This window comes from Mytilus galloprovincialis, chromosome 3 (assembly GCF_965363235.1).
Source record: "Mytilus galloprovincialis chromosome 3, xbMytGall1.hap1.1, whole genome shotgun sequence".
Classification (NCBI taxonomy): domain Eukaryota; kingdom Metazoa; phylum Mollusca; class Bivalvia; order Mytilida; family Mytilidae; genus Mytilus; species Mytilus galloprovincialis.
This window is the reverse complement of record NC_134840.1, coordinates 16,623,825-16,650,835: the sequence shown is the minus strand read 5'-3', so window position 1 is coordinate 16,650,835 and position 27,011 is coordinate 16,623,825. Positions and strand designations below refer to the sequence as shown.

The following is a 27,011-nucleotide window of genomic DNA, read 5'->3' as shown; positions in this document are numbered from 1 at the left end:
CGATTAAACTCATTGTACAAACTTTGTTCAGAAAGCTATTAGTTAGATTTAAAGTAACTTTGGAATAAACAACAAAAAAATAGTCAAGTTTTACATAAATAGATTCTCATTCAAGCCAATGTAGGGAACAAAAAGCTTTTAAATATATGTTTTAATAACTGTTCAAAATATTTGGCTTTCCAATGTTTGGTGTCGAAAGTATCTTATGGAAATTTATTTAAAAAAAAGACTTATAAAGAAAAAAAGATGTGAGGTAAGATTAGGGGTAGTTGTCAATGGGACACAAACTCAATAACACAATATCAAAAACACATGTATTACATTTCAGAAATAGGCATATTGGTATTCTTATCTATTTTACACTTGCATATGCAATACTCAAATAAATAAATATAGTTTACACTTTAACTTGACACAAGTCCCTCTATCTGTGTGTTGTTTAAATGATTTCCAATCTCAGTGACAAAGAGTAATAAAAACACAATGCAATTTTTTGTATTCCTTGCATAATGAATTGTGTGTATTATATTTTCAATCTTCATTTTGTTGATTCTAAATATCTTATGACATGAGATTTGGTGGTGGAATCTGTTTCTCTAATGATTTTCAAACAATATTCAGTCAAACTTCAGTTAATCCTTCCTTTCCAATGATCTGCAAAAAGATGTGTTCTTTCTATGTGATGTCATCAGACATGGTCACCTTTTTTTATGCCATCACAATAGGAAATTCAGGGGGAAGCAAGAAAATTCGACGGATTTTAACAAATAAATATTTTTCATACAATGGGTGCAGAAAGGGATAAATTGACGAGGAATGAGTTAGAGAAGAGTTTTTATCTCTGTTGTTCTTTTATCCAGCATTCATTTAATTTTGTTTAATTCTCAATATGTAATGATTAAATCTGAAAGTTTCATTGTTTCGAAGAAGGCAGGTGTATATGAGTATTATCTTGTTGAATCTTAACATATTTGACATGAACATTCCTACTTATGTGATTGCTTACCTCATTTATGAAAACCTCCATTTCATTTAAAGACCTCATGTAATCAGTGATTGCTAATTTCGCCTTTTCCCTTATATTTTCCCTACAAAGAAAATAGGGGTTTTTATATAAATTTCAAAATTTCAAATAATTTTCATAGTAACATATATATCTTTATTTGGAACTATGAATTAATTTCTCACAATAAGGTTAGGTTTATCAAAAATCTGAACAAGTACTGACAGGAATATCCAGAAAAGCACCTCGGCTGTATGAAATTTATGTATGGGCTTTAATATTGGATAAATCAAACCTTTAAAAAAATATGTCACTATTCATGTTAATAATGAAATAAATTTGAAAAGATGCAAGTAAATATGTGATATAGCTGTGTTCTTAGGAAGCTTTATTTCCTGTCTGTTATAATTTCTATTTAACTAATGAATTATAAATGAAGATTAAACTGAATTGAAAGCTTACTTTTCTTCATGGTTTATGGTTGAAATCTGGTCTAAATCCTCTGTGAATGGTTTGTATAACACAAAGTTTTCGCTGTCTTCAGTAATCATCTCTCTTATTATTTTTGGTACCTTTTCCTGGGAGAAAAACAGAATGTTTTTATTGGAGAAATTTCATTGTCATTTGTTAGACAATATATGCATATGTTTCTTTTCATCAAAATAGTTCATATTTCATATTTGGTCATTACAATCAACAGAAATTTAACGAAAGTATGGGTCGTTTATAAAATATGTTGAAATATATGATTGAACAAATTATCAAATAATATAGGGTTATTGCATGAATATTGGGGAATATTGTCCTGAGTAGAATTTTATATTGCACAAGCTTGCAAGTGCAATATATTTCTACGAGGGACAATATTCCCCAATATTCATGCAATAACCCTTTATTGTATAGCAATATAATATTTAAAAGTAAATATTGGTTTAAACTAAGATTTTGTCATTGATGATGTCATGAAATTTGAAGATTTATTGCACTAGTGCAATGTTAGAATTTATTGCACGCTAACTTTTGGTTACATTCTGTGGGAAATATTATATTGCTATGCAATAATGTCTTTTATAAAATCAGGTTTCTACTATTTGTTATTAATTTCAAATGATTGACATGGTTTGTGAGTTGACTTTGAATAAGCTAGCATGAAACTTACAATTGATACTTTATTGTATGTGTGATTAACTTCAATTGCCTTGGTAAATCTTTCTTTCATTTGCCCAAGCTGAAAAATAAAATAAAGTATTCATGAAAATATTTGTGTATTGGTATATATCTAACAGATTTTTTCCTGAATTTTCCAAGATCGATAAATCCCTTGCTGATCATTTTTCTAATAATCAATCAAATCTATAGTCCATACTTTTTGAACTTTTTTACCTTGATAAGATTTTTTCTAATTATCATCTTTGAGATTTCCTTCAAATGTTAATGTAATCTGAAAGATATTTTGGTATTTGTTGATTAATTCTGTCAAATGTACGAGTATCAATAGTCCACTGACCAGATTATGTTAGGAGTAAAATATATTTACCTGAATTGGCATATTTTGGATTCTCGTTATGAAGTTTTCAAAATCTCCTTTTGTATGCTTCGCCATATTCTTAACAACAGTATCAGGATCAGATTGTGGGCCTTCCAGGAAGTTTATAGGATTTAGTGAATTGTACCTACAAATCAATATAAAACAGTGTCATATATTCTTAGCTATTCTAGGGATCTGACAGATAGATAACATGTAATCAGTTGGAATGTTTTTCATAGAATTTTGGTATTAAGTAGTGTCCATTGCCATGAAATATTGTCCCTCAACTGGACAGGTTTTAACTGCAAAAGTTATGAATTGGTGTCCACATACAGGACAAGTTTTCATAGTAGTTGCTATTGTGTCCTCCGAAGGAAATAATACAAAGTTTTATTATACTTGAATTTTAATAAAATCTGAAAGATTGATTAGAAATTGATTAATAAAACAAAATTAAACAAACAAATAATGGATGGAAGTGAATAAAGAGACATTTATTCAAAGAAATATTCGGCTAATGCTAGAAAGAAGAACAATAAGAATGAAGTGTTTAAAGTATAAAATCAAATATGAAGAACTTTAATATTTATTATGAGAAGATGGCAAAAGAAAATAAATGTCCTGTGAAAAAATGTCCACCTGGACAGAATTAAAGTATTCAATAATGTACATTTTCATGGACACTTTTTCATACCTAAGGACATATTTTCATAAGAAATTGTGTCAGGGACATATCTAAATAAGAAAATATTGTCCATGGACAGTATTAACTATGAAATAATGTCCAGTGGACATTATTTCATGGGGGACATTATTAAATTCTACAGGTGCACATACTTAAATAGGTGAACACTTTGTCTACAACTGTAATCTTAAGTAATTTTGTTGTCAAAAAAATCCTAGAACTACGGCTACATAACTTATCATATTATAAATGTTTTAAGTTAACTTACATTCTCCATTCATATCCATCATGGTAGGTCTGCAGGAAATCTTTGAATATATCATAATCTACCTTCAACTTGTCGGTCAAGCTATCTTTTTGGATCTTTGATAACTGGTCTAGATACCAATCAACTTGGTTCTATGTAAATACAAAAGGAAAAATCATCAAGATGGAATTGATTTTGTTTTTACTTGATTTTTCTAGGAATCAATAACAGTCTCCATGATTTTTTTTATTTAAAAAAAAAATAACATATGAACTAATGCTACTATAGCATCCACTGCATCCCTTTTTATCAGCTTTGTTCTTAGTTTGAATTCTACAAATGAAATTACACTTAGTGTAAGAAGCCTTCTCGTTAGGCATTTTGTTTTAAAAGATGATTTGAAAACTTCAAAAGACAAAGTAAATGATAATGATTTTTGAAATTGTCTAAGACATTGCTGACATAAACCTTTGATATAAATTTGATACAAATCTGTCAAAATTTGAACTTGTGAGAGTGCTATCAAATTATGCAATTTTCAATATATAAAATCAATATTTCCAAGGGGCATAATTGATAATTCTTGTAAAAATTGTTGATTGGCACTGATTTTTGAACTGGTCTGAGACACAAAGGACAGAAATAAAACATTGAGGGAATCCCATGAATTCCTAAAGAAATACTTAACATTATTTTTATCAGTCTAAATCATGTAAATTTCAAACTTGTTTGGGATTTTAATGAATAATTCTGGCATAAAAACAATACAGGTTCATCGTTTTAGGAATGTTTTTCTTGATTCTTTGCTCAACTATGATTAAAATATTGGCATTATTTGAAACAAAACATGTCAAAATAAAAACATGACATTATGTTTGAAATGATTAACAAATTATATACATGACATTAGGTTTAATATGTTTAGGATATCATTGAACTAATTGTTACCTTCCATCTGTCAAATAACTCGATAGAGTAGTCATCGAGTCTGTCATCATATCTACGATCATTAATTATTGTAGCAAATTCAGGATTTTCAGCTAGCAACCATTCACTAAAACTGGTCTGCAATTCATTAAACTTATCTTCTGGTGTTTCTAAATATAATTTTAGAGATTTAGTTATATAGCATGGCATAGATCATTATTACAAAGAAGAACAACACACCAAAGTACATCTCTTTATTCTATTTATAATTACATTTGATAAATTACATAACATACAGATTAAGGAGGCTTGTGGGTACAAAAATTTCAGCGAAAAATTAAACATTTGTTCTTTATTATGAATTTTATTTATTACACTATTTATTATTACTTTATGATATATATGGTACAAAAATCAACCAAAACAATCGATTCTGTTTGGCCCCAGATGATTGTTAAAATGTTTATATCATTGAAAAAGCTCCAGTTTTTGGCATTAAAATTGATAATTGTAAAATTTAATTGATTTCTGTAATTTAGTTCTTTTTCTCCTGTTAGTTCAACAGAAAAAAAGGACTTTCACAAAATAAATTCATCATAGATACCAGGACTAAATTTTGTATATACGCCAGACGCGCGTTTTGTCTACAAAAGACTCATCAGTTGTGCTCGAATCCAAAAAAGTTAAAAAGGCCAAATAAAGTACGTAGTTGAAGAGCATTAAAGACCAAAATTCCTAAAAGTTATGCCAAATACAGCTAAGGTAAAGGTAAAAATGCATGCTTCTTGCAGAGGCAGATTGTGAGCTTGTATGAAGGGTGACCCCATTTTTTTATTTCATTTTACTATCAAGTGTAAGATAAAGTTCATTTATAAAAAAAATACAGTGAAATCCTATATTAAAAAAAAAATTATTCATACCTGCGAGCCCCCTTAAAACAAGGCCTGCCCAGTTAACCATATATTGAAGAAAAAAAACAATTATATCATGATTATGTTATCAAGGGGATGGTTTGCAGCAGATGTGTTATGAATATAGGTTTATTTTATGAATGTGGAATTTCATAAAATAAATTACAAAATCACAAAAATAGGAGCTATATTGCTAATGCATTTCACCTTTAAGGCCTCATGGAAACATTGCATGTGAAATTGCGAGTACATGCTAATAGAGGTCGGTCATTTACACAGGTATCAACTGTATCATATACATTGACGTATACGCATCTGCATATATACCAAAAAATAGGATGTGATCCCGAGCTTTAGACTATTAGCTGTTGTGCTTCAATTTTTTTAAAGGGATATAATTCAGGGGGAAAAAATCAATACAATAAAACAATCTAGAAAAAAATGTTTAACCCCGCCGCTATTTTGCACCTGTCTAAAGTCAGGAGCCTCTGGCCTTTGTTAGTCTTGTATGATTTTTAATCTTAGATTCTTGTGTATATTTCGCAGTTTAGTATGACATCCATTATCAATGAACTAGTATATATTTTTGCTTAGTGGCCAGCTGAAGCACGCCTCCAGGTGCAGGTATTTCTCGCTACATAAAAGACTCATTGGTGGCCTTTGGCTGTTGTCTGCTCTTTCGTTGGGTTGTTGACTCTTTGATATATTCCCCATATCCATTCTCAATTTTATGGATATTTTTCGGAAAACCAAATATTTGTACGAAACGGGAGAAAACCAGATAAGATGTGATATTTGCCCTGTTTCTAATTGAATTAAAGCCTGAAAAGATGAAATATAGGCATTCTGCATCGTAAATATTCTGCACATCGAAACACAATTTCATTGATCTTCTTTGGAAGTTGACAAGTTATTACAAGACTAGATTTCACATTTCTCAAGTGCATGCGTTTCATATCCATTTCCCCATGTAAACGACATTTAAATCATATGAAATTGAAGCAAACACATTCATCTGCATTATTGAAAGTATAATATACCGGTAAACAATATTAAAGCTCAAGATCACATACTGTTTTTGGTATATCTGCAGATGTGTAAACGTCAACATATATGATATGGTTGATACGTCTGTATTATAAAACACTACCAATCTTAAACATTGTCATGATTACATGTCAAAATGGTGTTTTTAATTTATGGATAAAATTTTTGTATTACCGGTATATGATTATGTTGAATAAAATCTAAATATGCTTGAATACATATTCACATGCATACAGATACATGTACCTGTTGTGCCCAGTGTGTTTTTGACTTGATTTATCCAGGAATCAGTAACGGTCTCCAGGGTTGATAATGGCATGGCTCCGTTCTGTAGAACAACTAGGTGGAATTCATCAATTTTGAACTGATCTCCTGCAATCAAATCACTTTTTACATAATCTATATCGAACTACAAGTTATCAATAATATCACTGCTGCAATAAAATTGTTTTTTGAACAACCTCAATGTACAACAATATATGTGAACAAGCAAGTGACATAGCATTTATATAATTAAACATTAAAATATTTGAGAATACAGTACTAAGTAAACTTTAAATGATGCAAGCACTTAATAAAATACTGATTATGGACAAATAGTTGCAAGCAGTTCATTTTCATTCATTTACTACTGACATATTCTCAACATGCTCAACAAAATATCACTTCTCAAACTAACTATACTAAGTATGACATAGTAGTATCAAAATACCATGTAAAACACAAAATCAATGTTTCTATAAAAATAAAATAAAAGGATATAAATAAAATCCCATTATCCATCTCTTCTGAATAACAATGGTAACGGTAGTCAATTCAATAAACTATGTGTAGACTGGGAATAGTATACATGTATGTTGATAATATATTATGTCCCAGACTATTAGACACCAAGTGAAAAATACTTTTGAACCAGGAAAATATAGTCTATTTAGTGAGTTACTTCTTTAAAACTGTTCAGAGGAGCATATATATATACGCATGATAGATTGATTGATTGATTATTGGTTGTGTAACATCCAGTGGCAAATATTTCATGCATTTTCAGGATGAGAACAAATTAACAGTAATAACTAATGTTAGAAGAACAATATCTTTTATAAATAGACAATTTGCAATTTAAGGGCAAACGATACAGTTACAGGGGAGGTAATGACGTTGCTAACGTTAAATGTTATTTTCTGGACTTCAAACTATGACTTATCGAGAAAAGATGCAGTTTTCGACTGATTTATATAATTCAAACTTATTTAACTTGAAAACCAGTTCATGGACCCCTTTTTTTTAAATGCCATTTGGTTTGATTACGCGAGAAGATTATGTGTGCCAATTTTCATGAAAACGTAAATAGTGCATTTTTTGTAAATTTGATAAAAAAATGATGTCTTTTTCTACATTCATGAACATTTGATAAATATGAGTTATTTCTGAATAAAAAATGTATCAATATTTTAGGATACTTATAAAATACAGGAATTACAAATTATTTAACAAAATAACAATTTGTCTTTATCTTTTTAAACAAAAAAGTTATGTCTTTCTTTTGAAAGGGAAAATACGGCTACAAATCCGAATTTTGAGCAAACATACAATATTTCGACCTCATTTTACTAAAAAAAGTAGCACATGAAGGTATATTTTTTATTACATATTTGATTTAATCATATGGAAATTTTTATTAAAATGTGAATATGGGATCAAAACTGTATAGTATGTAATAAGTTACAAAATGTATAAAGTAAAGACATTGATGTATAGCAAATATTATGTTGTTTAACACTTGTACTATGGAATACAATATAAATCTGTTTGTACTACATCTTGATAGTACAATTAAATAAAACCTCCAATCAATATAGAAAAAATATGCTTTTTCTTTTATAAACGAGGAAATGTTTAAATGTTTTTTTTATTTTATATATGTAATTTTAAGTTTCTTGCATGCTTTCAGGCAAACATTAGAAAAACATGTATGGTAATTATTTACAAGTCAACTTTGCATTTTTCCACATCAAATATACTTCATAGTAAACAGATAACAAATAATTATGCTTGCCAATTAAATAAAAGAACTTGTACAGGACTCAAGTGATAGAAGTCTAATGTCTTTTATAACTTATTAGATAGTGTGGGTTTTGCTCCCCATTGAAGGCTGTTCAGTGACCCGTAGTTGTTAAATTCTACGTCATTTGGTCTCAGGTAGAGAGTTGTTTCATTGGTAATCATACCACACCTTCTATTTTTTAAACAATACACAATTTTTGTTAGAAATAAACATACCTAGTTCTTTTTCTGCTTTAACTCGTAGTTCCCTTATCTTGAGTTCTCCAATTTTATATGCACATGCCTGGCCGGGCCATGTTATGTATCTATTTACTTCGTTCGTTATATCACTTTGTCCATATGCTGTGAAGTTCAGCATGTATTTAATGGCACGTTCCTCTGTCCAACTGTAAATGCAAATAAAGCAGCTCTTTAGGTCTAAGGCTCGCGGGTACAAAAATTTCAGCGAAAAATTAAGACTTTTGTTTTTTTCATTACAAATTTTATTTATTACACTATTAGTTGTTACTTAATGATAAGGTACAAAAATTACAAAAAAAATCGATTCAGTTTGGCCCTACTTTTAAAAGGTTTATATCATTTAAAAGCTCCAAATGATCTCCGTTTGGTGCAAAATGCCATTTTTTGGCATTAAAATTGAAATATATATATATTTTAACTCATCTGTGATCTATATTTTTTATTATTGTTTTCAAATAAACTGTACATAAACTAAATAATAGTAAAAGTTGAAATAACTAAGATGCTCTTCAAAGCTTGTGTTGCTCACTTAGCTGTAAGTGCATTTTCAACAATGGACACTCTCTGACCTTGTGGACTAGAATATAACTTGTGACAAAATTTTCTCTTTTATTGATATTGTTTATGTTGTTTGGCTATAGATCTTTTTTCCCCTGTTTACACTTTATCTCTGCATGTCTTTTGTCACTGTTGCCTAAAATCCCAACCTTCCTTTTTTTGGTATGGAACCTTGTAGTACAACATCAATGAGAACCATAAACTTAGAGAGCAACCATCTTAGGTGGATCCAGGAATGAGCCCCCCCAATTGGGAGAGGTGTTTTTTTATAGAGATAAAAACTGATGATGACTAGAGCCAGCCCCTTCTTAGGACAGTCAGCATGCCACACATCAGATTTTTTTTTTATTTAGGCAGCAATTTAACCATTTGATTTTCTGGGGGGGGGGGGGGGGGGGGCTATGGTTTTTTTTGGAAAAAAAGTTTGTTTCCAGTTTTTGGAGAAAAAAAAATTTGTTTTTGATTCTGAGAAAAAAAAAATGTTTGTTTCACCCTCAGCTGCCACTATATGCAATGCTAAAATTGAAAGAAAAAATTGTTTTCGACTTTGTCGTGAAAAAAATATATTGTTTTTCGCCGCAGGCGAAAAAAAAGGTTTGTACAGAAAAAAAAACATAGCCCCCCCCCCCCACCCCCCCCGAAAATCAAATGGTTGCTGCCTTAGGTATGTTGCTATCAATCATAATATTGCTTGACCACAATATTTTATCAAGTTTTAGGGAAAATACCCCCCCCCATTATACCAAATTAGTTATTCCAAAAATAAGCTGATTTCAGTTAACAGACACAGCTTTTCATCTAGCCACTCCAATGCTGTTTGTGTTAAAGTTTGATTAAATTTGGCAAAGTAGTTTCCATTGAAAAGATTTTGGTATAAAAAGTAAAAGGACTGATGACAACAGACAACAAGCATATATATGACAGACAACAAGAGATGAGAAAAGTTCACCTGGCCCTTTTTTATAGTTTTGAATCCATGATATCAATTTCAGCTTTTAAAGACCTAATTCTGATTTTTTTAAAAGAATATTTAAATATTCTAGTCTTATTACCTGGAATAATTTACCAAATAATATTAAACATGTTAAAGAAATAGATAATTTAATTAGATACGTTTAAGACCAACTGTTCAAACTATTTTCTAACTGAACAGAATAAAGATGCACGAAACTAATGTATTTTTTCTTCTTCTATTGAATGCATATGTACTTATTCAATATTTTTAAAAGCTGCTATATTTAACTGTATTCTGTATTTTATTTTGTATGTATTTTTTTCCGTTTTCTATTTGTATTTATAGTTTTTGAAGGCCTCATGGAAGATTAACATGTAATTGTTAAATGTGTTACCTTCGTTAAATAAAGAATTTTATTATTAATTATTATTATTATTATTATTATTATTATTATTATTATTATTATTATTCTGAAAAAAGTTTGACTGTACATGTATCTAGATTTAAGGGCCATATGGAGGTGCCCCTAATCAAAGGAGGCTCATACACAGAAGATAGGGTGTAGTAAATACACAGCAAACACCTGTTGAATGTCACTTACTTGTAATGATGAAGGCCTGTGTCAACCACAAGACGGCATGCTCTAAATATCTCAGCACTATAACGTCCTAATCTGTAAAAAAATATCATTTGTTAAATAATTTAAAGAAAGTCAACACACTGTATAGTCGTGTTATAGATCTGTCTTAAATCTGGATCAAGCCAGTTAGTCTATTTTTATCCAAGACTGAAGTAACTCAGTAGAAAACGTGTTGCAAGCATCGTGGTTGGCTTTATAGCTATAACTACTTTGGAACTCAGCATTCAAACTAACACTATAAGTTAGGTGTTAGAGATATAATAAGATATCTAAATTACTATGAGTAATTATTATCAAAATTTTAAGGTTCCTGAGTGATGTTAACAAATCGATTTATTCCTAATAATCGGTTGTGTATCCAAGATAAAATAAATGATGAAGTTTTACAAATCATATTATATAACATTAATTGATAGCTATTCAGCTAAGATCTTAATATATTACAGTACTATATATATAAATTAATGCTGTTAACGAACAACTTTACAGTATTACAACTGAACCACCACTTTAATCCGAGTATATGCATTGGCACTATATCGATTCTAGTTAGTTGGATACAGATATCTGACACAAATTGTGTATTATAAATTTATAACGCAAGTAGTTTAATAAACACAAAGTCGCAACATTGCAAAGGCTACTTCAAGTATTACATTACTCTAAAAATTTAAGCGTACAAGCATTATAATTTATAGCAATTGCAAATACATTTGTAAGTTAAGGCCAATTAAAAAATCGAGGATGATAAACTGAGCCACAAAAAACAACACTGCAAGTGGTCGTATCCAATTTTCACACATTTAACTTTCTTTAAAAATGCTACTTATGCATCCAGGAACATGGCAGGACGATTGGGGGATAAGCCGGTCGCAAACGTAAAGGCTTGTGCGGCTTACGCACTTTCAATTTGAACAACAACAATTAAAAACTGAATAACAAAAAATACAAATTCAAAGTCTGATAAACCATCTGAATTGAACCAATTCAATCACAATATATAGTTACCAAGATATAAATTCCCGTTTAACCGAAAGCGAGGATTGCGTTTCTTAATATAGAAATAAGCCGAGGAAGGTATGGTATGATGGCCAATGAGATATTTCTCCACCTAATCTCCGTCTAGTGGACTTAAAGCATTCTATTAAGAATCCAGTCCTTAACAAGGAAGAAGACCAAAATGGCATAGAATTGCACAGCTTTATGTCACCGTACGGCCTTCAACAATGAACAAAACCCAACACGCATAGTCAATCGTCTTTAAAAGACACCAAAATGACAAATGTAAATCAAACGTGAAAACTAACAGACAAAACAATGAACGAGAAAAAAATATGATATACAGCAACCACTGAATAACCTGACTGGAGAAAGATACAAACAAAATGTAGCGGGGTTGAACTAGCTTGTTGGAGCCAAAACCCTCCCCTAAACCTGAATCTAAACTGGGACAGTTGTGTAACACTTGCATCATAAGAACACACTATAAAAATCATCTGAAAAAGGGTTTTATTCGTCAGATCGATACAACTAAGCAGAAAAACAACTAATAAATAAACAAACGTGACAGGGTTTTTAAACAACCCAGCAACAAAAAAGACACCAGGTACAGATCTGAGAGTACTTGCAGTTACCGAAAGCTAGTTTACCCCCCTCCCTTCCCCCCAGTTTAAAGCCAATTATATTTCTTAAGTTTGTATCTGTAACTGTATATTACACAGTGCAGGATCCGATCGCGGATATATGCGCACCGGAAGGAGAGCGGGTTGGTTAGTCCAACCGTTGGAGGGCAGCCGTGAATCCCTGAACTGTCTTTTGACATGCAATTTCCTCGTCCAGATGTTTCCACTCCACTATTGTTTTTGGAAAAAAGAGTTCTTTCGAATGTCTGTTTTGCAGTCTATTAATTTGTACGATCTGCTATTTCTGGTTTCTTGTCTTTCCATGATGTTTGTGTATTGAAAGTCATTAAAGTTTTTTGCCTTGACTTGGCGTTTGTTTCTGGTCTTTTGTAGTAATTAGTTGGATCAATAGCCGGCACCAATCCATCCACCACTTTGTAGAACATAGTTAGCCTCTGATGTTTCCTTCGTTCTTGGAGAGGTGGTAGTTTTAGCTTAGAAAGCATATTTGTGACGCAGCCGGTGTCTCTGGATTTAAAATCGTGCAAAATGAAACGTGCTGCTCTTTTCTGTATGCTTTCTATTTTTTCTATTTCCCTGATTGTGAGTGGGTCCCACATGACAGCACCGTATTCTGGTACGGATCTTACCATGGCTAAGTACTAAGTAGGCAAGTTTTTTGCACTCTTGGGGGCACTGACACAGGTTTCATCTCAGGAACCCTAGTGTACAGCTTGCCTTGCTTGTTGTTTTCCCTATGTGGCTGGTCCATTTTAGGTCATCAGATATGTTAAGACCTAGGTAAGGATTTGTTTGTACCTGTTCTAGTATGTGGTTGTCTAGTTGTTAGAAGTGTGTTGATTTTTGTTTGAAGCTCATTATATAGCTTTTTTTTTGCGTTAAATTTCATTCCCCAATTTAGTGCCCATACTTCCAGAGCTTTTAGATCTTCTTGGAGAGTTTGATGGTCTTTTGTGTTGTTAATCTCTCGATAGAGTAGGCAGTCAGTCGTCTGCAAATAAGCGAACTTAAGATTTTACGCTTTCCGGGAGGTCGTTGATGTGGCACAGGAAAAGCAGCGGTCCTAGTACTGTGCCTTGTGGTACGCCAGAGTCTACGTGGGCATATTCTGAGTGCTCACCTTCTACGACAACCTGCATTGATCGTTTTTGCAGGAATGCTGCTAACCATTTGTTCAGATTACCATCTATTTCGTTACTTTTTAATTTAGCCAGTAGTTTGTCATGTAGCACAGTGTCAAATGCCTTTGAAAAGTTGAGTTTAGCCATATCGAGTTGAATGCCACTGTCGAAACTCTTTAGTAGGTCCTCTGTTGTGACTAAGAGCTGTGTTGTACATGAGTAGCGGTGGTATTTGTGAGTTCGGATCTAATTTTGTGAATACTGATTTGAATTGGTTGTTTAGAATATCTGCCTCTACTTTGCTGTCGTTTGTGAGGCCTCCATTTGACTTTAGTGGTGCTACTCCTATATTATCTTGTTTCTTTGCTTTCATATAGTTCCAGAATGGTTTAGAACTATTCTTTTCAAAACCTGCATTGAAGATTTCATTAATATAGTTCCATTCTGCTTTTCTAAATTGGCGTTTGCAGTTTTTTTGGTATTGTTAATATTCTTTGTAGCTTCCAGTTTTTCTAGCATGTTTGTGCAACCTTGCTTGCCTGTTTAGCATTTTGCGTAGTTTTCTGTTTAACCATGGAACAGAGTGCTTTTTCTTTATCATTTTAGATGGTTCATTGGTGTCAATTGTTGCCTGTACTCCGTTCTTGAATGTTTGCCAGGTTTTATCTATTGGCATATCGTGTATATGATTATAGATGTCCTTTGTTATCATATTTATGTCCGTTTTAATCTGATCCCAGTTTGCTTTCCCAAACATGTATCGTTTCTGTGGGCGTTGTTTACAATAGTATGGTTTTATCAATGAGTCTGTAACGACGATATCATGGTCTGAAATGCATTGCCAGTTGATTTAATAAGGGACGGGTTGTTTGTGAATACCAGATCCAACCGATTTCCCTCTCTTGTTGGTTTGTCGTGTATTTGGACAAGGCCGTATTCAATAGATAGGTTCATACGTGCTTGTTGTACTTCTTTGTCTGGTGCTTCTGTTTTTATCTCCATATTTATCCAGTCGATATCTGGGCAGTTGAAATCTCCAGCAATAATGATGTGTTTTGGTTTTCCTGTAGTTACTTTTCTAGTGATAGTTTAAGATTTGTTATGTCTTTCATGTTTCTGTGAGGAATGTAATATGATGCGATGAAAAGATCTTTGCTGTTTTTCAATTTGATTTTAGCCCATTCAATTTCACAGCCTGTGACATGTTCAATGAATTCAGTTGAAATGAGATCTTCATGTATTCCTAAGAATACTTCGCCCCCAAGAGTGCCTCTATCATTTCTGTAGATTTTAAAGTTCTCTGGGAAGACTTCAGCTGATTTAATTGCATCTGTCTTCATTGGTTTACCTTGTTTAATTCCTTTAAGCCAGGATTCAGTTCCACATATGATGTAATGTATGGAAGCTGATAGTTCGGCTTTTTTGTCAATGATACTGTAGCAGTTTACCGTCATAATACGTAGGTTACCTTTTGGCGGTAATTTAAGTACATTTGAATTGGTGGAGTTTGTACTTTGTGTAAGGTTACTGCTTCTTTTGCTGTTTCTACTGTGTCTATTTCCAATGGATTTTGGGCTACTAGTATGCATAAACTGGATGGTTATATAAAATCGTTGATAATTTTATAAAGTAAACGAACGGATTATCGGGTTAAGCTTGAAATGCAAGTAAGTAACTTTTGAATGATTAATATCGGGAACAGACAGACAGACAGACAAAAACATTATACCCTGTGGATATCAAAACACATCTACCTGACGTTGCTGGATATGTATAAATCCCAACAATAACATAAGTACAGATCTGTTACTGATAGCTAGGTTAACACCAATGACAACTTATAAAAAATTATGTATCTATAAGGACTCACATGTCAATCAGTACATATCCAACATCCAAAGGATTTAGTGTAAAAACAGTCAGAGAAAAGTTATCAGTTTTTTATGCAAATTGAGAAATTTGAAAAATACACACGGAAGTTACGACAATACGTGGATAATGTTCAAGGATACTAAATATCTTTATGGGATGAGTCAAAATATTTTTATAATTGTTAAAGAAAAAAGAAAAAGCATCAAATCCAACGATCGTTACTGCATTGGCAACATGATTTGTGTGTCTAGTCCCACTTCAACACAAAACAAACTCATTAAAAGTATAATGTAATAAGGCATATAAAATCAATTTGTGGCTACGGAAAAAAAATATTGATACAATATACTAATGCTGTCTGCTACAGGTCTCAGTAATTCACTTTTCTAGATGGAAATGCACACAAGCATAAAATACAAACCACTACAAGACATTCGTCATTCGTATTAAGAAATAACGAGAATCTTACCTTTCATAGTCATTTTTGAAGACACCCATTTCCTCTCCTAGTGACTCAGCATATAATGCCCATCCCTACGTTAAAAAAAGTAAAACAATATTTGCAATGCAATTTTCATAAGAATACATACAGTTTTATATATGTATATTTGAATAAGTATGTATCGCCCATGTTTGAAGAAAATCATGCACACACAATTCATGACTAGATTCTGAATCATTTATTTCTTATCTGATAACTATTGAAACCTTTATATTTTTATTTCTTTTTAGAATATTTGAACAAATATATTCTCTAAACACAGTGAAGTAGATAAAAGAATATGAATATATCATTACAATTCACAATACTTAATTAAATAAGAACTATTTTTACTGACCTCAACATAAGCAGTATATGATGGAAAAGCTGTCGGCACCATGTAAGTCCAATCAACGGCTGTGGTTCGGAAAAGTGGAATTTTTGCAACACCTTGATAGCTTAGCTGTAAGGAACATATATAATATAAAAAATAATCTTTTCGATAAGAATACTAGCTTTTGTTTTAGGGGAATATCTTATGAACATTTGTGTCAGATGTCACAACTACAAAAAAAGGGATTGATGGAATCCGATGATTGTTTATTTCACAATAAAAATTACAAAAGAATAGATTTTGTTGTGCCTTATTTACGTCTGAAAATATCACGTGAAAGAGTTTTTGTGGTCATTTTGTGTTGCAGTGTTTCAATCTGACTGACTTAAATTCCTCGCCAGCTTTATTCCCTTCACTGTTTGAGTCAATGTAATATCTACCACAGCATTAAATAGTCAAAAAATTTCTTTTCGACAAGTTATAAAAGAAGAAAAATCTTACATAGAAGATTCCAGGACCCAATCTAAAATTATAACAGACGACACCGTAGCTAAACAAAAACCGAACAGACAATCTTTGATGGATTTGTTGCGGGGTACTTTTGTTGCTGTTATTTTACATGTCTTATTTAAATATCTATTTAGCCATTGGTATAACCGTTATGGAATAACCGTTTCACAGATGATATCGAATATGTTCCTTATGTCGTTACTACAACACCCTTCCCTTTTCACGAATGTGACCTACCGAATTAGACTATTTATCGGATTTGTAATAACATAAGCAACACGACGAGTGCCACATATTGAGAAGGATCTGCCTACCCTGCCGGAACACCTGAGATTACCCCCAATTTTTGGTAGGGTTCGTCTTTAGTCTTCTGTACTATTATTTGTCTGTTTGTCTTTTTATTTTTAGCCATGACGTTGTCAGTTTATTTTCGATCTATGAGTCTGACTGTCCCTCTCGTATCTTTCAATCTTCTTTCATTGCTTTTTTAGTATCAATTTTAATGTCCAACGTCATTAGTTGCCTTTAATAAATCTAAATTAAGTCAATACTTTCTTAGTTTCTAAGTTTCGGGCGATTTAGAGCATGACTGTCTGTACAGACATCGGTTTATTGTTTTTAATACAGAAGTTTTGCCTCTTGATTTGTGAAGGAGTTATTATGGAGGTCACTGTTATAGGAAACGCATGACATTGCATGCTTTCATTTATTCTATGTTTTTGCGGCAGAAACCTTTTATATTTTTATAGACAAAAGACAACATTTATTGCACAAATACATTTACATTAAATGGTTATGGCATACAGTATTGAGACAATAAACTGACGATAATGAAATTGACTTTAATTATATTACACGTGACAGTGGTATTCCCAGAATAAAAGACTATAAATATGTGTGTATCGACATCTACATAGTGCAATACAAACCTGTAAATGATGTCCAGGAAGGGCTTCATGCAGAGCCAGATCAACAAAGTTAAACGTCGGACTGAAATATTGAAACTGATCAAAAACATTTTAATTTCTTGATGTAATATGAATATTTTGATTAGCCTCAAGGCTTTGCTCTGTGGTTCACTGTGTATAAAATTATGCATCTTTGGCTACCTCTAAATGTTTTTCTAATTATTAGCATGTGATGTTTATTTCCGGCAGTTCCTTGGACAGTATTTATCTTATAATTATCAAAAGAATCAAAAAAGAAGCATATAAGTTTATTACCATCACGGGTATATTTTCTGTTGCAATAATTAACTTAATATAATGAATTGTGTTTACCTTTCATCCGGATGAAACAAATTAGCATAAAATATTCCAGGACGAGATCCATCAGGTGACACTTGCTGATACATACCTCCAGGCCCATCTGTCAGAGATGGTCTTACCCTGAAATTTGATAAAAGGTAGACTATATAACTTACACAGGGAATTACAGTCCCATTAAGAAATACAAACATGTCCCAGTTCCCTTTATTGTATTTATACCACTTCACAAAAAAGCATTTCACGTACGTATGATATAAGTGGTATCACATTATATTAAGAATAAATGCTGAACCCGATTTTATGCAATATATTTAAATTGAAATTTTGGAATAAAGTGATAAAGGCATAACAAAAAGGTAATATATAATAAGTGCCATCATCTGATACTTAAAAGATACCAAAGGGGTAGTGAAAGTCGATGATGAATTCTCAATTATTTTCAAATTATGTTAATTTTATTTACAAATGAAAAACATGGAAATTGCTTTATACTCTATAACAGAAACGTCAATTGTAGTGTCACTCAAATGGCAAAAAATGCCAACAACTTTGACCAATAAGGGTTATTTTACACATAGCAGTTTCTAAAAAAAAAATGACCTGACGTATCTTGAAAATAGACTTTGTAACAAAACGTTGTTTGAGGAAACTTTAAATTTTGCTTAGATTATTTTTGAAAAACTTCAAAAGGGGATAATAGGAAGTTTTGGCATTTCCAATTAAATCTCAAAGTCCAAAGTTCAAAGACAAATATAGAAAACACAATTGAAAAAAAAATATATGTCACACTAATGCTGTGCGCATCTGAACGATTTTTGTTTCAAAGATTTACAATTATATAAAAGCTTTCCGATTTTTGCATTCCAGGAAACAAAAATTGTGATCCTAATACCTTAGACTTTGATAAACCGCAATGTGCATATTAATTTTAACACTATGATATTCTGCGGGTTTTTTCACGTATCTACGTATTCAAACATACTTGACTTGTACATGTTTTTGGTTTGAGTATTTTTAATGAAGGTAAATTCCCAAAGGAACGAAATTCGATAAGTGGTTTCTAGAATTTGATTAAAACAATTTAGGAAGTAGGTAAATTTGTATCAATGACCTGTTTTTCCAACAATCTAGTTGCAAATTGTATATAAAAATATTATGAAAACAAACCTCAACAAAATGACACCTGCAATTCATTACCCTTTGGAGATAAGATTACCATTTAGTGTAGTCCCTCCTCTTTTTCACTCTTATTCCAGGCAAATATACTTACTCTAGAGGCAGATTTGGAAGGTTTTTGAATAGTTTGGGAAGATTAGGCTGTATTCTTTTAAATATTATATCTTTATATTCCTCTAATATTGCATCCTACAAATACAAGGATTTAAATATTAATACATAATATATGAATAATAGAAGTACCTTTTGTGTCATTTTTAGCTCACCTGGCCTAAAAGGCCAAGTGAGCTTTTCTCGTCACTTGGCGTCCGTCGTCCGTCGTCTGTCGTCTGTCGTCCGTCGTCCGTCGTCGTTAACTTTTACAAAAATCTTCTCCTCTGAAACTACTGTGCCAAATTTAACCAAACTTGGCCACAATCATCATTGGGGTATCCAGTTTAAGAAATGTGTCCGGTGACCCGGCCAACCAACCAAGATGGCCGCCATGGCTTAAAATAGAACATAGGGGTAAAATGTAGATTTTGGCTTATAACTCTGAAACCAAAGCATTTAGAGTAAATCTGACATGGGGTTAAATTGTTTATCAAGTCAAGAACTGTCTGCGCTGAAATTTTTATATGAATCGGACAACCGGTTGTTTGGTTTGCTGCCCCTGAATTGGTAATTTTTAAGGAAATTTTGCCGTTTTTGATTATTATCTTGAATATTAATATAAATAGATATAAACTGTAAACAGCAATAATGTTTGTTTGTTCAGCAAAGTAAGATCTACAAATAAGTCAACATGACTAACACATACCTGTCAACCTGTGACGATGAAAATGCAGGTCATGACCTGCATTGAAGAATCAAATCTCAGGTCATAACGCGTACGAACTTTTTCGAGCTGAATTCCAGTATTTATGGTACATTTTCTTATAATGTATATCAAAGATACCAAAACATCAATGCATGTTCACTTGGTTAAGTCATTTTAAATCTTATTTATTATTATTTCATTACACTTTTAAAGATTTTTATAAACTTGTGTATCACAGTCTTATGTCCTTTACTTTTTGTCATCATCTTAAATATTTTTGAAATGTAATTTTAAAATGAGACTACTGGAAAAGTAGCCTTTAAACATACCATGTACAGGTATTACATGTATGAACATTCCTCTCTCAATTGACAAGGAAATTATACTATGATAAAATATAGTAATACAGTTAAAGGAAGTATAAATGTAAAAAAATAATTTTCAACTTTTTTTTTTAAATTGTATAAAGGTATAAAAATAATGAAAAGTTATTTTTCAATATGTATTTGAATTTTATATTTTTATGATTTAATCTTTTTCACCCATAAAACGTAACTATAAGGAATAATTTTGAATGGTGAAAAATAAGGGGAAGTAACTCCAGTTAAAAATTTGAACTTTTCAAATATGTTTCTAAACCAGTAGTGCAATTTATTTACGACCTACAGCTAAGGTAATTGGTGTTAATTAACAGTGTGTTTGACACCAAAGCTGTCAAGTGAAGCCATGCACTTAATTGGTCACTTAATTTGACAGTTTACATAGCTAGATGAACTGCCTGTGTAGGATTAAATAGTGTCCCCCATGAAATTATGTCCCATGGACCAAATTTCATGGATATGATCTATGAAATTTGGTCCAGGACATAATTTTATTATAAAATATTGTCCACCTCTATGTAAAAGTGTCCCTTGACAATAAATACTATTGTGACCTTCGTTGGACATTTTTTCATAGTGAAATCATGTCCATATTGCATAAAAGTCTTGTCTAATACCAAAAAATTTATTTAACAAAAAATAATAAGACTTAATTGACATTTGTCAGTGATTCTCGGGAAGTAATATTTCCCAGATATCTTACTGCAGGTCTTGTTGACCCCAAGATGACATCCACTTTCATTATGACATAGATACAACACTTGTTTTAATTTGTCCTTATGTATTACAAGTTTTAATGTTTGCTCTTGTGTTTTTTTGTCAACATGTACATAATACATTTCATTGTTTTTAATTTGAAAGAGCTTTGCCTTCCTTCTAAATGATCTCCTATCATTATTGTCAAATTCTGGAGGGTATTGACCATCAGACACATAATTATACAGCTGTTTATATTCCTCACTTTCCATTTTTGTTCACATCTGTGTAGTCTTTATTTAATTTTCAATTATGATTTAACTAATTGATTAAAACATTTAAATGATTTCTAAATTATTTCCCTTGTATAGGGACAGAAAAAAATAGCTACACTATGAAATATTGTCCTTTGAGACATAATTTTATAAATCATCCATGAAATTATGTGCAAGTACTAGGGACAATTTTTCACTAGGGGAGACACTATTTTATGGTTTACAAATGTGATATTTTGTCCCATGAACAAAATTTCACAGCTGAACTGTGAAATAATGTTCTAGAGGACACAATTTCATGGGACACTTTTTTGGCTTACACCTGTTCATGGAAGAATTACCATTACGAATTTGCCGGTATTTCAAAGGAATATTACTTATGAAAATCAATCTCAAGGCTAAGAAATACGGGTGAAATCGGGTCATTTTCGGAATTCCCGGGTTATTTCAATGACCCGGCGGGTGATCCGGGTGATCCCTCAGAATTGTGAAAATCTCGGGTCACACCCGCAGAATCCGGGTCAGTTGACAGGTATGGACTAACATGGTCAATTGACCCCTTAAGGAGTTATTGCCCTTTACAGTCAATTTTTAACAATTTTCATAAATTTTGTAACTTTTTGTAAATTTTAACAACATATTTTCCTCTGTAACTAATTGGCGAAGTTCATTATAGATAGAGCTAATTGTAAGAAGCAAGAATGTTCAGTAACGTAAGATCTACAAACACATCACCATCACCAAGACACAATTTTGTCATTAATCCATCTGTGTTTTTTGTTTAATATTCACATAGACCAAGGTGAGCGACACAGGCTCTTACGAGCCTCTAGTTTGTCTGTTCTTATTTGTTACCGTTTAGAACCCCTTTTAACAGATTTTTGTCAAAGGATCATGTAACATTTGTCTCGTAAATATGATTTAAAATGTAAACAGCTAGGTTTTTGTCAGAAGTAGGATTTTCAACCGGATATTGAAATTTATTCAAAGTGCATTTGTAATTTAATTTTGTGAATGGAAAACTGTTACTAATCTTACATTTTTGAGAGAAAAATAGTTGAATCTATCAATTATTCTGAAATACTATTATTCCCAAATAGAATCAAGCCCACTTAATGTTCAAACGAATGAACACTTAAAAGGAAATGTAATCATAGATTCTTTATTTTTTTACAGTTGATGAGTATAAAAAAAGAGGATGGAATTAAACTACTTTCTGTATGTGTTCGTTTTCATCGAGAGAAGCTCTGGTGGGTTTTTTTAAAAGCGCCTACATCATAGTAAAACTGAGAATGGAAATGGAGAATATGTCAAAGAGACAACAACCCGACCATAGAGCAGACAACAAACGAAGGCCACCAATTGTTTATCAATGCAGCGAGAAATTCCCGCACCAGGAGGCGTATTAATTAAACTGTGATCTATTCATGCATTTAATCGAAGAAACGTAGGTTATATAATAAGGATTCTGGGGAGGTTTCAAAATACGAAAATGAATAAATCAGATACTACAAGATCTGCTCAGATTTAATAGCAAAATCACAGATTATGGGAAAATTAACTCATCTAATGCCTCATCTATAACTATATTTTTTTCATTTCCAAAATAACAATAAACTCAAATGAGTTCGAAAGCCTGTGTTTTAGTAGTACCGATATACTGTACAAAAGGAGTCGACTTTTTCGGATGATCTGTGGTAAGTTAAGATGACAGTAATTTACAATAAAATTAATGGTACCAATTTTCTTGCACCAGATGCGCATTTCGACAATACATGTCTCTTCAGTGATGCTGTTGAAATCTTGCCAAAAACAGCAAATACTGGGATGGTTGTACCCTCACGGAGAATATCAGCACCAGCAGTGACATTATCTAGTGATTGTAGATAAACTCATCATAGATATCAGGTTTAAAGATTTATTAGGCAGACACGCACTTTGTCTACCAAAGCATCATTAGTGACGGTCAAATCAAACAAGTTAAAAAGGCATAATAAGGTACGAAGTTGAAGAGCATTGAGGACCCAATCTTGAAAACAGATAATTTATAATTATGACCATATCAATGATAATGCATGATAGCACAGAAGTTCTAACTACTGCGCTGGTGATACCATCGAAGAGAAACTTTGACTCATTGGTTGAAGGTACACTCATCATAGATATTAGGTTTACAATTTTGTACGCCAGATAACTGTATTCGATATGTATTAAACCAGTCAACTGTATCGAATTATAGGTAGTAAACCAATCAACTGTATCGGATAAAAAATAATAAACAAGTCAACTGTATCGGATCACATGTAGTAAACCAGTCGACTGTATCGGACAACAAATTGTAAACCGGTCAACTTTTATATCGGAATAGATGTAACAAACTACTCATCTCTATCGCATTCCATGTAGTAAACAAGGCAACTGTATAGGATAATTAATAGTTATCCCACAAGGACGCGGTGTGTCAGTGTAAGATCACCCCGATGGCCGGAGGCCAGAGGGTGATCTAACACTGACACACCAAGTCCGACTGGGATAACTATTTTACATCCCAGCTGTTTTAGATTAGACGAAAAACCATTTACAATTAATAAAATCTAGTTTAGAACGCCACACAACCATAACAATATACTTTATATATTACTATATGATGTATACCCTTTTTGACCCCCAAACACGATGAGTAGATATCAAATAATGTCAACTCGCCCCATTTGCCAATCGGCTCACACTATATCGCCACTTTATAAAAAATATCGTCCCACTCTTGTTTACCGACTTGCCCCACTTTGAAAAAGTGTAAAATCAAATTGAACAATTAGTCTGAAAACTCAATAGTTAACGAAAAAGGTTAAAACCCCACTGAATAATGGTCTGACAACTTGCCCCACTTATAAAAAGATATTGCTTCCTTTAAGTATTTCAAATTACTCTTATTTCGTATCCAGTCGTCCTGGTGTAGTGGTACATGTATGTGTCGTGGCTTGATATGCTAAAGGTCTTGAGTTCGAATCCCAGTATATACACTGTATTTTTTCTACGTGAATTTTGATAGATAGACTTTTCCGTATAATTAATTATAAGTTTTATAGTGGATTTGACATTTCCGCCAAAATGTTACAGAGCAAAGGAAAGCATGCATAACAAAGGAACTCAAACTGGGGTGATCTGGTAGGGGTGATCCGGCTCAGATCACCCCTTCTAGAACAAAGAAGCTGGGATGTAACATCTAGTAAACCAGTCAACTGTATCGGATTACATGTAGTAAACCAGTCGACTGTATCGGATAACAAATTGTAAACCAGTTATCTATATCTGCATCGGATTACATGTAGATATTTATGTATGTACTTACTGTGCTGTTCAGTAAAAATTTTGGATCATGTTTAATTAAGTCGAAGACTTCTTTGGTTGTTCCTGTAAGGTTAAGTCTTCTAAAGATCTATTAAAAAGATATAAAATCAAGTTTTAGAAATGATGAAATTCGTCGGTTTTGAAATGGTTTGTGCAAATTAAATATTTCATAAAAGTGTCATTGAAGAGCAATACTTACGTAAATAAGAGTTATTTGTCAACCAATACTTCCTTCTCAGTGTTAAATAAAAATTTAATAGAACTTTGAAAAAATAACTGTGTGGCCTTTGAAAATTCGCCATACACAAACAATAAAAATACTTTAATCAGGAGCGTAAAACCCACATATTGGAAAAGCCAATGAGAAGTACAAACCTCAATAATACCAATATAATAACTATTTTCAACGACCCACATTTAGGCTACCTTAGAACAAACATGATATAATTTCTTATTAAAATTATCATGTGTGTAAGTCAGTTTACTACAATTTGTTTATACCTTTTGAATTTCTGTTGATATCCGGTGGACTTCATCAATGCCTTTTTGATGAACTTCTTCTGGTTTCAGTGGAAGTGATAAATGCCATTTAAGACAAGCTTCATAAAACTCGTTACCATGTGTCCAAACGTTAACTCCAAAAGTCTGTCTTAGGTGCTTCATGTAAGTCTAGAAAAAGAATTAAATAAAATCGAATATTTAAAAAACTGATACTGGCTTCCATAAAAAATGACTGGTCTCACTTTGGTTGACCATAAGAAAAATATATAAACAACAATACTGAATATTTGCTCTTTCTCTTTAATCATTTTATTGATAAAAAAAATTTCAGGGGCATCAAAAAGAATAAAGTAAAATCACAAAAATATTGAACTACGAGGAAAATTGAAAACGGAAAGTCTCTAATCAAATGGCAAAATCAATTAATAAAACACATCAAACGAATAGACAACAACTGTCATATTTCTGACTTAGTACATGCATTTTCAAACGTAGAAAATGATGGATTGAAGCACCTTGTTTTATAGCGAGAAAAAAGAAAATATTCACACACCTAATTAAATGGGCATTCAAAAAATAAGAATGTGAATATATATGTTCAAACTCTTTTAGGTCATTTTTTAGTAGCAATAAACCACAAAAAACTATGTTAATTGGACATGCTTTGATACTATATATGCCCTTGAATAGATAACATTTTTGTTCGCTTTGGGGATTCCGTATATCGTCAGATTATCGGAATTCCAATGGGGACTAACTGTGCACCACTTATTGCGGACCTGTTTTTGTATTGTTTGGACATGCTTTGATACTATATATGCCCTTGAATTTTTACTAGATAACATTTTTGTTCGCTTTGGGGATTCCGTATATCGTCAGATTATCGGAATTCCAATGGGGACTAACTGTGCACCACTTATTGCGGACCTGTTTTTGTATTGTTATGAGTTACAATTTATGACAAAAATAAGCAAAGACCCATCGAAACAACATCTGATAAACAAATTTAATAATACTTTTAGATATTTGGATGATATTTTGGCTCTCAATAATGACGACTTCAGTATGTATATTAATGAAATTTATCCTGTTGAACTTACTTTAAATAAAGCTAATACTAACAATGACCACTGCCCTTTTCTCGATCTTGATATCTATATCACTAATGGAAAGCTGAATTCTAAAATTTATGATAAAAGGGATGATTTTTCATTTCCTATCGTTAATTATCCGTTTTTAGATGGTGACGTTCCCTTGTCACCATCTTAAGGTGTTTATATATCTCAACTTGTACGATTCGCTCGTGTATGTAACAATGTTTTAGATTTTAACGAGAGAAATTTATGTATTACTGAAAAATTATTACACCAGGGTTTTCGATATCACAAACTAGTCAAAACATTTACTAAATTTTATCATCGGTATAAAGACATCATTCGTAAATATAGCTCAACATGCAGACTTCTTATACGTTCAGGTATTTCACATCCAATTTTTTATGGAAATATTCTTCATAAAGCACAAAGGTGTCAGTATTCACCTCAGAAACTTACAAAACCTTTGAATAGACTTCTTAAGAAGGGATATAATTACGATACTGTTGTCAAGTCATTAAAGATTGCATATTTTGGCGTTAATATTGAGTCACTGATAAGGTCTTTGCATCGAAACTAAACACATTTATTCTAAAAACAGTTGTTGGCATGAAACGGGTTATGTTCTTCTCATATATGTTATGATGGTATGATACTAAACCCCTAACGGAAAGGATTGTGCCTGATGTTCATATGATGAAATCA

The 27,011-nt window shown here is 32.0% G+C and overlaps 1 protein-coding gene across 4 annotated transcripts in view; it reads right to left on the bottom strand.

Annotated features, from left to right (window-relative positions):
* The window catches only part of LOC143067273 (uncharacterized), an 80,175-nt gene that overhangs the window by 13,098 nt on the left and 40,066 nt on the right, over window positions 1–27,011 (bottom strand). For all 4 annotated transcript variants that reach the window (XM_076240399.1, XM_076240401.1, XM_076240400.1 and 1 more), the window contains 16 exons: window positions 25,213–25,380; window positions 24,713–24,799; window positions 19,305–19,399; window positions 18,047–18,154; window positions 17,696–17,756; window positions 16,281–16,385; window positions 15,911–15,975; window positions 10,767–10,838; window positions 8,629–8,798; window positions 6,595–6,720; window positions 4,412–4,560; window positions 3,485–3,615; window positions 2,541–2,676; window positions 2,163–2,231; window positions 1,466–1,581; window positions 1,007–1,088 (listed from right to left, as the gene is read on the bottom strand). In XM_076240399.1, the coding sequence (XP_076096514.1) occupies window positions 1,007–1,088; window positions 1,466–1,581; window positions 2,163–2,231; window positions 2,541–2,676; window positions 3,485–3,615; window positions 4,412–4,560; window positions 6,595–6,720; window positions 8,629–8,798; window positions 10,767–10,838; window positions 15,911–15,975; window positions 16,281–16,385; window positions 17,696–17,756; window positions 18,047–18,154; window positions 19,305–19,399; window positions 24,713–24,799; window positions 25,213–25,380 (1,740 nt within the window). The remainder of the gene's footprint in view (window positions 1–1,006; window positions 1,089–1,465; window positions 1,582–2,162; window positions 2,232–2,540; window positions 2,677–3,484; window positions 3,616–4,411; window positions 4,561–6,594; window positions 6,721–8,628; window positions 8,799–10,766; window positions 10,839–15,910; window positions 15,976–16,280; window positions 16,386–17,695; window positions 17,757–18,046; window positions 18,155–19,304; window positions 19,400–24,712; window positions 24,800–25,212; window positions 25,381–27,011) is intronic.